This window comes from Panthera leo, chromosome B1 (assembly GCF_018350215.1).
Source record: "Panthera leo isolate Ple1 chromosome B1, P.leo_Ple1_pat1.1, whole genome shotgun sequence".
Taxonomy (NCBI): Eukaryota; Metazoa; Chordata; class Mammalia; order Carnivora; family Felidae; genus Panthera; species Panthera leo.
Window position 1 is genome coordinate 119,336,705 of NC_056682.1, and position 12,764 is coordinate 119,349,468.

General features: G+C 37.2%; 1 protein-coding gene across 2 annotated transcripts in view; it reads right to left on the reverse strand.

Annotated features, from left to right (window-relative positions):
- Positions 1-12,764, reverse strand: part of NFKB1 (nuclear factor kappa B subunit 1) — a 118,233-nt gene that overhangs the window by 78,553 nt on the left and 26,916 nt on the right. Inside the window, exons 3-5 of one of the 2 annotated variants that reach the window (XM_042935815.1) lie at positions 9,807-9,882; positions 5,428-5,465; positions 1,426-1,524 (exon numbers count right to left, since the gene is read on the reverse strand). In XM_042935815.1, the coding sequence (XP_042791749.1) occupies positions 1,426-1,524; positions 5,428-5,465; positions 9,807-9,882 (213 nt within the window). Of the gene's footprint in view, positions 1-1,425; positions 1,525-5,427; positions 5,469-9,806; positions 9,883-12,764 lie in introns of both variants that reach the window. The other variant, XM_042935814.1, reaches the window with a different exon arrangement.

Below are 12,764 nucleotides of genomic sequence, written 5' to 3' on the forward strand. Positions count from 1 at the left end.
GAAACGGGAACCCTCTTGCACTGTTGGTGGGAATGCAAATTGGTGCAGCCACTCTGGAAAACAGTGTGGAGGTTCCTCAGAAAATTAAAAATAGATCTACCCTATGACCCAGCAATAGCACTGCTAGAAATTTACCCAAGGGATTCAGGAGTACTGATGCATAGGGGCACTTGTACCCCAATGTTTATAGCAGCACTCTCAACAATAGCCAAATTATGGAAAAAGCCTAAATGTCCATCAACTGATGAATGGATAAAGAAATTGTGGTTTATATACACAATGGAGTACTACGTGGCAATGAGAAAGAATGAAATATGGCCTTTTGTAGCAATGTGGATAGAACTGGAGAGTGTTATGCTAAGTGAAATAAGCCATACAGAGAAAGACAGATATCATATGTTTTCACTCTTATGTGGATCCTGAGAAGCTTAACAGAAACCAATGGGGGAGGGGAAGGAGGAAAAAAAAAAAAGAGGTTAGAGTGGGAGACAGCCAAAGCATAAGAGACTGTTAAAAACTGAGAACAAACTGCGGGTTGATGGGGGGTGGGAGGGAGGGGAGGGTGGGTGATGGGTATTGAGGAGGGCACCTTTTGGGATGAGCACTGGGTGTTGTATGGAAACCAATTTGACAATAAATTTCATATATTAAAAAAAAAAAGAAACACGGCATCATGTTATAAAAATAAAAAACTCAAACCACCTCTGAGAACGATATTCTCAATTAGACCAACAAACAGAAAAAGAACCTGAAGATGCGTAAAAGTCCTGACCAAACACGTTACAGGCATGTCAGGAAGCAGTAGGTTCCAAGGACCATCACATGTAGTTACACAGTTGCTCAAATAAAGGCCCTAGAGTACTTTCAGGCTCTCTGTGAAACACTCATATATATTTTTTCATCTAATGTCTAAAAGTGTCTAAAAGACTCTATAAAAGTATAGACCATCAAGATTTCTGCATTATGGTACTGAGGTTTAGAAGTGTTGTTGGATAACCTAGTCAAAAGCACACTGCGAATAACAGAGCCTGATCTGAGTTCGTGATCTTAAATACCATGCCACATAATCCACACCCTCGGTCATCTGTTGTTTTTCACCAAATCTCCAAAGGGCTGAAGGGAAACACCTCTTTCAAAGACTTACTAAAATTTCCGGAAGTATATTAACCAAAAAACACTTGAAGATGATCAAGAAATAGTAAACATTTGTTAATGTTGAAATAATTTATCCTAAATGAAAACATTAACAGAATTTTTGAATCTGCCACTTCTATTGCTAAGGGACAAATTTCTATCTAAAAATTATAATGACCGTGTGACTGGCTTAGGAGTAAAGGCAGACTATATACACTTAAAGCATTCCTTTCTTTTGCTTTTAAGAAATGAAATCTTCCAGGAAGATAGAGAAGGACACCGCAAACTTACTTTGACCTGAGGGTAGGACTTCTTGTTCTTTTCACTAGACGCACCAGGGAGTCCACCGTGGGATGGGCCTTCACATACATAACGGAAACGAAATCCTCTCTGCAAAGGTGAATACGGAGCCAACAAGTTTGAGAAATACTTATTAAAAATTGTAGGAACAAAGTTATATACACATTTTAAATTCTTGTGTATATCAAATGAGAGAGGAAAAGCATCAACTGTGAAAGAGGACTCTGCAAATGAGAACCACTTTTCCCATAATCTTATTATGAACATTGATGCGAATTGATACTTGTCCACTGATCTGTGGCTTAGAAGCCAGGTCCCTAACCCTGCAGAACCTCTCCTGCTGGGCACATGTGGAGAGTGAACTGCTGGAGAGTTTAAGCCTCGGACTCGACATGTTGCAGCTTGTTTGAATCAGAGCTTCCTCGTCTCAAATTGCTGCTGCCAAGCTCTGAACTTGGCCATATTACTGAGTTATGCTGCTTTGACTCCTACTTAAAGGAATTCCTTTATCTACTCTGATTACAGTTGATTCAGAGGGAATAAGAAATGTCCTGTTAAATATACTGCATCAGTGTTGCAGAACACATCCTATGCAACAGTTCAGAAGATAAGGTTTGGACTTCATGGTTATTGATATTACCAAGCTCAATCTTGATATAGTAACTGACCTGGATGAATCCAAAACCAGATAATCCTTTTCGATATGGTTAACTCAAGAATTCTACAGATATAGTAGATCAGTGAAGAGTTAGCTGGAAGCCTTTGCCATGTGTACTACTTACTGTGGGCTGATAAACATGGAAGCTCCATGTTTTGTTTTGCTTTTTTAATCTATACAAATGAGACGATTAGACAAGACCATCTGTAAGGTCTATTCCAGTTCTAGCGTTTTATGATTTACAAAGATAACAGTTATAATTGTGCATATCTATATACGAAGAATAAAACAAGGACTGTTATGAAAATGGATCGGATATTAAGGGAGCTTAGCATTAAGGGAGATTTCATTGTTTTTCCTGAAAGACTCAACTTTGTAATGATGTCAATCAATATGTAGTGGTGTTATAGTTTAAACTTAACCAGACAGTTCTTCTTTTTTCGAATCCTTTTCAAATGTCTTAATATGCTCTATGGGACATCCTCACCTTTCATTTATTTTTACAGTGGGATTGATTTCATATAAACAGTGCCAGATCACTAGGCCATCGGGAGGTCCGCACACCCATCACTTGCTGGTAGGGGCTTTCTACCGTGCATACTCTTTTAACAATTGCAAAGCCTGGCAAATGCAAAGATTTTAACAGCTTTGAGCCCATGGGACAGTGTAAAAATTCTTGCCCTCCTTAGATTGCACTACATTTCATTATGCATCATAGGGTCTTGAAACAATCTGAATGATCCAGGGGCCCTGAACTAATAGAAACCTCTGGTAAGCATCTGGAACTGCCCCTATATTTTCTGAAAATTTTCTGATCAATCTTAAAGCATATTTCACGAGATGAGGAAGGTCTGAAGTAAATTCCCTAGTGTGGGAAAGTTCCTCAAGTCACACATGGATCTAGAGTGTGCAATCAACTCAACAAATCGGGACTTAAAACGACTTTTGCCTATGACTCCTCAGGAGATATCAAACCTAATACCAGGGAAACCTTTTGAGGTGAAGTTAGTCCTTAGGAGCAATTCCTCTGTTTAGCTTCTTACAAAATTTAAACTAAAAAATAAGTTACAAATTCAGCCCTATACCTTTTGTAGACAGAGGCTGTTGGCTTGTTTTTATTAATTATATGAACTTTCTAAAAGCATGAAAAAGCAGCAGCATGTGCAACATGAGCCTCCAGAATTGACTAACCATAAAGATAGAGATTTATTGACTATTAATCTATTTAAATACAACTTCCGTTTTTAAACAGCATTAGATAATTAGCACTGAATAATATGCAACGAACTGGATATTCTAAAGATTAGTAGTCTACGTTATGACTCATGTCTGTCAGAGCTGGGGACAACGATGGCAAAGGAAAAAGAACATTCTCCTAATTTTTATTTTAAAAATGAAAAAAAATTAATGAAGAAATTCATTATTTTTAATCACAAAATCCCTTTAGGACAGGTGGAGAAACATATACATGTGTATTTTAAATTTATTATTATTATTTTTTGTCAGGAAGATAAGATGTCTTCACATGCATAGTTCTAAATGTGCTTCTGATTCTAAATTTTGAGATTAGAGGTTTGTCGATCCACAGCCATTCATTTTGGTAACTCCATTTGCTTACAATGAGTCATCAACCTCAAAGGCAAGGGCTATGTCCATCCGGTCAGAAAGTTTGATTTAAAGACAATCTTTTTACTTTCACTGCAGTCAGACATCAAAATAACTTCGGTTTGGTAAACAAACACACTGTTTTACTCAGGCAAGCTTTCACACATCTACGTAGAGTGAATTAAATTTTGAAATTTGGAACTACACAACCCCATAGGTAAATCATAAGTGTCCATTTTTTTTTTTTATGACTCTTGGACCCATAATAAGGAACTGCATTTAAAAATTCTTATTGTAGTGCTATGCTTATAAAAATAGTATTTGAAAAACATGCTTTTCCTGGTATGCAGAGAAACAGATCTTAGCTTGATTTCTCACTTTCGTGGATTACACAGATTTTACAAGCTAGAAAATTTTCTGGGTGGCCAGACTGCTGAGCAGACTTCTAGGGGATAAACTTCCACGGGGAGGATCCTTGAGAGACTTAGCTACTTCTTGAGAGAAGTCACCGCTAAAGAACTGGACATGGAGGTAAAGCAAAGGTGAATCACGCTGGCAGCCCACGGAGTCAGTCTGCCACAGCAAGCAAGTAGAATAACGCTCCCAAGTCTCGTGTGGCTTTCCTGTCCCCACCTCAAAAACTTTTACCTCAGGTCAGCCTTATCATGATAGTTAAGACAGTTATAGCCTGTAAATTCTGACCCCAATCCAAGTACATGTTACAATTACAGTAACCATGATGGAAGCTTTATTTAAGTTCTTGACCTAGTTAGCATTCATTTAATGTTACACAATGCAAAAGTGTTACACTCACTCAGCGGAGCTACGAAAAGCATTAAGAAAGGTTTTGGGTAATAACTCCAAGACAGCAAGTATATGCATCCCCAGTCACACAAATGTGGTAAGCACATCCATTCAGAGATTTATTGACTTTGTCTTCATTCTGTGGGGGCCTATACTATTCCTCTACCAATCCCCCTAATAATTGAGCTCTCCTCACTATAAGGAAGTATTAAGATTCTCTTTCCTCCTTTTTCATAGCAATGGTCCCATCCAATTTCCAATAAATATTTATCCACAGAGTTGGAGCACAGTGAGGAAGCCACTTCTATTCCCAGGCATCCTCTATAAAACCTAGTGGTGAGAGGAAGAGCCTGATGAAATGAAATGCTCCTCTTTTGTCTCCAAAGGGGTCGAGTCTAAAGCTAACACGAGACAAAAGAGGACTCAACTGTCCATTTGAATACTTTATCTACACCCTACTGGTACTTCTAGCCTTTTAGGTCACATGTTCCAAAGACAAAACAGAAAAGGCTGGAGCTTTTGAAGGAAGGAAGAAGGCTAAGAAGTACCACATGTGCACGGACAGGGTTGATGGGTGTAACTCAGTGTATACGAAAAGCCTATCTCCTTAAACATGAAAATGACTGGAGACAACTCTGCCTTTCGTAGGAGTGGCTGGTAAGCAAAGGTGGTGGAGATCGTGAGATACCAAGGATCTACAATCGTCTAGGTTTTACAGAACTACGTACTGAGGCTCAGGACACTTAGAAGAATGACTAATGAAGTAGGCGAATAAAGTTGTTACACAATTTGGGCTGGGTGTTGAACTTCTAGATAAGCTACTTCCTTCATAAAGTTCACTTATTTTATTCGGTGCTTGAGATATTAATAGGAAACTTATGGATCTAACATTGAAAGAGGAAGTCCCATCCCTTTAATCATCTTACCTGTTTAGGTTGCTCTAATATTTGAAGGTATGGACCATCTGCTGAACATGAAAACAACAAACAGAAAGCAAAAGAAACTGTGAGCCATCTCACATTTGCTATAAAATATAAAGCAAGTAAAAACTGAAATTATGTCTTTAAATAGAGGTTTCAAATTCATTTTTTAGCTAAAATTCCATAATGATATGACGTGCCTTCCTCAATTGAAGAGCAAATTTATTCTTAACAAGTTCTATATCTCTAGAGACTCACAATAAATAAACATTTGCTGAACCCCAAGAAACGGCGAGATGTCTGTCAGGCAAGGACAAAGATGTCAATAGCTTCACAATCTTGTCTACTAACAAAGCATTTTTGAAATGACACAAATACCAGTTAAAAGCAGCAACCATTTCCTGGGCACCATGACATTTCCTTTTGCCTTCACATCATTAGACACAGACTTCCATTCCTCAAAGAGAATGTGCTCAGTGTGAAAGTATAAGAGGCTAAGCTAGCGCCTACACGTGTGAAATACACAGATAATGATCTCAGGCTACCTGCCTTTCCTGATGCTAAGTATTCGGTTACTTCCCCTTATTTGAATCCCTAAGTACTGCTTTTGTTTCCCAATTGGCCAGATTGTTTCTTTTCCCTCCCAAATCTAATTTGGTCTGTCAGACATAGTGGACTTTTCCTGTTAATCCATAGTTTTTGATGTTTGTATACAACTTCTGAATACTGTGCCGAATTCTTCTAAAATGGCACAAATATTTTATAAAATCCTGAAAATAATTTAATTGAAGATAGGTGCATTGTAATTAATTATTAAAAACACATAAAGAAAACTAGAAGTTTAATCTATACCCTGACTATACCTGCCTTGGAAATTCAAAGGAAAATCAGAATCTCTGATAGTATAAATACAAACTGTTCAATATGAGAAAGTCTCTAAGTTCCCCAGCTGGTTTCTATGTCAATAGTATAATAACCCATAGTTCTGCAATAAATAGAGGCATATGGTGTTTCTCACTCATTTGACTGTAAATTAAGATGTTTGATACTAACAAAATTCTAGGAGAATGCATCTGTGCTCGTTTCAGTTCACTGTCTCTTAGCCTGAAGTTCATTCTTTTAATAACAGAAGTTTACATTATTTTATTTATTATTTAAATAATTTTTCAAGTTTATTTTTTAATGAGAGAGAGAGAGAGCGAGCACAAGCTGGGGAGAGGCAGACAGAGAGAGGGAGACACAGAATCTGAAGCAGGCTCTAGGCTCTGAGCTGTCAGCACAGAGCCCAATGTGGAGCTCAAACCCATAAACCCCAAGATCATGACCTGAGCCGAAGTCAGACGTTTAACTGACTGAGCCACCCGGGAGCCCCCATATTATTTTAGATAAATACATTTACAAGGAAGATTTAATCCTTTATGTTGAAATTAAAAATAGACTATAACTTAAGAGAGAATTTATTTTTATCTTTTCTGTATTATGATGAATCAGGATAAGGCTAGAAAACCGGAGCAACAAAGGTAGAATTATTTCCTGCTATTAGGCAAGAAATTTACAAGGAAGTCAGTTGAAAAATGACTGAATCTAGTAAAATATACACAAGAAAGGAAAAATGGGTAGTGGCTGGCCAAGGTATATGTAATTTAAGAAAATTATCTTCTCTTCTCTGTATGAAATTTATCCCTGGACACTTTCAAATGCTTCTAAAAAAACTGCAGTTTAAAAATTCCAAAAACTGGCTAGAATTTAATTTTTGATAAGGAAATAAAACTGCTTAGCAATAGAAATATTTTCACACTACTAATATAGCCTGCGTGATAACGTAACAAATCTACTCATAAAAACATTCCCTCTAGAATGCTAAATCAAGAAGAGAGGTCTCTAAAAAAGCAACTTTTGTATGTCATGGAAAATACAGAAGAGTTGGATCACATCTACATTAAATTTCAAGTCTCTCACTTATTAACTCTTCTAAAAATACTTGAAGTGTTGCTATTATTTTTGCTGTATGGTTTTATTTCCTTTTAAATATGTGAAATTCCAAGGTTTGGGAATTTTATTAGTGAAATGGGGCCACTTTTCTCTTTTAGTGAACACACTTAAAAGTTGAGCCAACTAGAAAATTAGATTTGATATGCGTATATTCATTTTAATGCCAATTTTCTTTTGGCCACATTTCAATGCCATGAAGTAACATCCTATTATGTAGAGAAATTTAAATTACAGTATATATATTATGGACTTAAAAGTTATATCATATCCCACAGAATTTTTAACACGTGGTAGAACTAATAATAGTTTTAGATTTCAAGAAGATAAAACAGTCCATATGAGAATTGCAAGTTAATATTGGTTTACATAACCTTTCTATCCCTTTAAAATGTGAGTAAAACATCCATACATCTTGAATCATAAAAATTGGACCATGCCACTGCAACAAAGAGGGAAAATCCTAGCAGTAAAAATGATGAGGTAATAAGTGGAATATGAGGTTTTGAGGTATAATTTTGAAAGTTTTTCTAATACTATGGCAAAATAATTTCTACAACATGAAGCTCTGACCACAATATTTATGGAGACGTTTCTTTTGATAATCGTATTTCAACCTCCATAAACGTGATGTAATAAAAACAAAGCATCTACTCAGGGTACTGTTTGGCATTTATAGGGCATTAAATGGAAATGTTTATGTCTTCTCAGGGCAAAACCAAGTTCTTAAGAGTTTCAATAAAGCATTGATACTAAGAAAGATACTTTGAACCCCAGAATAAAAAGTTCACAGGAAACACAGAAGTTACCAAGATATTTACTTGTTCACAGGAAGCTGACCTAGAGCTCAGATTGGACAGCACTTCAAGGGACCTCAGATACGGCAGCCTGCATAGTATGTTTTGTGGGGTAAAAAGAGAAAGGCCTCAGCAATACAACTTCTACTAGGGAAGGTGAACATATACCAGATTTACTTTTTCCCTCCAAGAATACCTAGAAATACACAATAGAGATAAAAATGCAGAAAAACATTCTTACCTAAAAAAAAGAAAAGTGCGTACCATAGTTACAATACAACAATAATTATAAGCGAGAATGGTACAAACTGGAAAGTCTCCCAAGAAGACAAGGAAGTCCACAGTAAAGAAAAGAGCTGATGTCCATCTCAGTGATTACAACGCTCTCTGTTTGTTTTTTTAATTTTTTAAGTAATCTCTACATCCAATGTGGGGCTCACACTTGTGACCCCGAGATCAACAGTCACATGCTCTGCTGACTAAGCCGGCCACATGCCCTAGTTACAAAACTCTTTGTTTTATATACAACTTCCATAATTTACTCACACTGCCTCAGAACATCTGTTAAGTCCCACTGGCAACTGGAGGAGCACATAAAAAGAGCCATCACATAAGGCTGACATACAAATCAATTAACAGAAAGAGACTAAATGAATTGATTTTTTAAATCACTCATATGAGATTCAACAATTTGACAATGGTGATAATGCAGTCATGTTAGAAGGAAGGATGATTATCATGAGTTTTCTCCAATTCGTCAGAATGTGAAGCTAAAAGCTTTCTTAAAAGATGATTTTTCTACTGAGATGATTCTTATGATTTTTGTAAACTTTGTTTCCCCAGTGCCCAGCATACTGGATGGCACATAATAGGAGCTCAAATAAATGCTTGGGGAATAGATCTGAGAAGCTGAGACTACCTCACATACACACATACATACATACATATATGTATATATATACATGTATGTGTATATGTGTGTGTGTGTGTGTGTGTGTGTGTACACACACACACACACACACACATACACATATATATTCTCTGTCAGGAGTTATATAGAACCTAGAGCTAACAAGATTGAGTGAAAAGGAAAATGATACAAGTAAAAAAATTCCTTCTGAGCTGTCTTGGTAGATATCACTAACAATTTAAGTCAGACAATGGGTAAATGGGATAGAATATTTTCATGCAAATATCGTTCAAAAAAGTATAGTGAGGGGCACCTGGGTGGCTCAGTTCGTTAATCAAGCGACCAACTCTTGATTTCTGCTTGGGTCATGATCTCACGGTTCATGAGATCGAGCCCCATGTCGGGCTCCATGCTGACGGGGAGTGGAGCCTGATGGGATCCTTTCTCTCCCTCTCTGCCCCTCCCCTGCTTGAGCACAAGCGCATGTGCAATCATGCTGTCTACCAAAACAAATAAATAAAACTTGAAAAGTATGGTATAGTGAAAGTTGGTTTTTTAAAACATAAATCACCACTTCCTTTCTAGGCATCTTACTGACTTTCTAAAAGAAGCTATTAGCAAATCTTGAATTTAAAAAAAAGCAAAAACAAAACATGTGACAGAGAAACAGAGATGAGGAGTTTTCTTACCTGTAGGTAGGGGCATCTCTGGTTGAAATATTTCTGGATTAAATATCGTATGAGTCAAAGGATCCAAATGAAACATCTGTAAAAAAGAAAATGTAAATAAGTCGATCCTTATTTTTCCAACATCATATTAAATATTTGAATTTGCTACACATAAACCAGTTATTGGAAGAAAAACTAAAGCGAAAAAAAATCTGAAAATATTTCAAATCAGTATTTTAAAAATATGTTCATGAGACCTAGCTGAGTTCTCACGTGTACAGAACTTTACATGTGGGCTCATTTTTTTGTGACAAAGGGATTTGAGAAGAATGGCCTAGCTACAAAGTCCAGAGAAGCCAGCACCCAGTATAGCCTGCTTACCAGGATATCTTCAGGGCCCAGTGTATGTTTAAAACAGAGCGGATCCTTAATCTTTTTTTAACAAATGACTTAAAACCTGTACTCTCTGAGAAATATGAGCATAAGAATATGATCTTAGAAATCCTAGAAATATTTCTTTGATAATGGTAAATGAACTACTCTAGCCATACGACTTCAAAGCCTGTAAGACTTAGGCAACAGCCCTGGAACAATTTACAGAAAAACTGAAAATATAACTTATGGTCTGAGCAGCAGATATAACTGAGCCCTGAGCTCCCTCCTTTCTTTTTTTCCACCTTTGCTTAACTAGCACAGTGCAGAGTACCTGAAATCTAGTGGGTGTGGCAGGCTGGATAATGGCTCCCCTTAAGACACCTACATCCTAATCCCCAGAACCTTGAATGCTATCTCATAGAGCAAAAGGAGTTTGCAGATGTTAGTAAATTAAGAATATGGACATAGAGAGCTACTTTTAAATTATCCAAGTGGGCCCAATAAGAGGGATGGAGGAGGTAGAAATGAAGGTAGGAGGTGTGACAGTGGAAATAAGAAGTTGAAGTGATGAGGGTGTCACAAGCCAAGGAATGGAAGCAACCTCTAGAAGCTCAAGGAGACAAAGAAAGGAAAGCCTCCAGAAGGAACGAGCCCTTCCAACACCTGGACTTCAGACTTCTGACACTTAGACTGTAAGAGAATACATTTGTGTTATTTTAAGTTACTAAATGTGTGGTAATTTGTTACAGTAGCCAACAGAGAACTCATACAGTGGGCAGGGATCATGTGTTGATTCAATTACATATTCTATCCTGGTAAGTTACTAATAATTACTTATCCCAAGAGAAAATTTTCTTTCCATTTAGTTCATTTAGGACTTAAAATTCATATTTCTGGGGCTCCTGGGTGGCTCAGTCGGTTATGTGTCCAACTCTTGATTTTAGCTCAGGTCATGATCCCATGGTTTGTGAGTTCAAGCCCTGCATTGGGCTCAGTGCTGACAGTGCGGAGCCTGCTTGGGATTCTCTCTCTCTCTCTCTCTGCCCCTCCCCTGCTCAAGCTCTGTCCTCTCTCAAAATAAATAAATAAACTTTAAATAATTAAATAAAATTCATATTTCTGGGCTTAGCATTTGTTTCAACCTAAATAAGTCATCTGTTTGAAATATCTGTGGGCTGCATAAAAACCAAACCATATTTCATATTTGTGATATACTAGTCAGTTAAGTGTGCTAGAGCTGGTATTAAACAAAAAGAAAAACCAGCATTGCAATTTGCTCCTTTTCTTTATTAGTATCATATCAGAGGTTCCTGGAACCTAAGATCCTAGTATGCCTAGTTAAATGAAACGTAAGAAATACAGAGTTTAAATAAAGAACGCTTCAGATCCAGTTGTGAGGTATGCAAATTTTCAATTGAGGAACAGCAAATGTGCTCCACACTTCAATGCTTAAGAGTAAAGTTCATCTACGCTATTCATTGTTCGCTGGAAAGGAAATAATAGGAATCAAAAATCGTTATTGCAAAAACAGGCCCCACCGTATAGAGAGTATTCAGCAGTCTCAGAGCAGAAGAGATGACCTAGCAACTAATGTCGTCCTTAGGGTCCTGCAGGTGGCTAAAATGACTGAGTAGAGGGCAGAGCACTGGTCTGAGGAGAGATACATACATTCCACTTCTGACAAGGAAGACAAGCCGTGTTGTGCCCTGCAGCTTGCATTGTATATTAGGTTATGGTTGGAGAGCAAATTCCAGAATACATTAAAACACTGAGGATAGCTCACTGAGGACACGTGAACCTCAGGAAATATACGCCATTAAGCTTCAGACAAGAAAAAAAAAAACCCATACTACAAGGACCTCTTGCCTCAAAAATGGAAATATCAGAACATACCCCACCCCTGTTGCTGATGATCACAAAAGTGCCCACATAAGAAAAACTCTCGAAATGAATGTTTTCAGCAGGTTTTACTTTTGTGTGGCATAAAGGACCATCTCTTGCTGATAAGATTTCCTGTGTATAGACAGGAAAGCATGGTCTAAAACCAAGCAGAACATGCTTGTTAGAGTTTGCCTTTAAATGTTAGAGACAGCATATTAAAAGTGAAAGGTAAAACACAGGTTTTGATAATATGAGTAGCCAAATATCTTTTTTGCTGTAATCAAAGAAAATGTTCCTAGATTGATCCCTCTAACACCATTTGTATAATAAAATTCCACAGGAGCATCTTAATGTGAAAAGCTATGCCCACCCATTCTTTCTAAATAAATCAGAACATTATCAACAGTAATGAATGCTACCCAAGCCCATTTTATTTGAAGAAGTGATACCAGATCCCTTAAAAACTATTTCACTTTTGGTTTTATTTTCCTGATTGCTTGCATGCATAAATTTGGAAAATCCATTTTTTAGGTGGTAGCCACCAAAGTTTTAATGTGAAATGATTACGAATCTTGGACTAGGGTGTCCTGGTACCTAGTTTTCTCTCTCTTTGTCTCGCCTAGCAAACTACATTTTCCAAATCGCAGCTTACATGGGCTTTCTCTGGAAAGTCACTCATAATCCTGTTCTGCCCTCCAGGTAGTAGAGCAATCCCTTTCAACA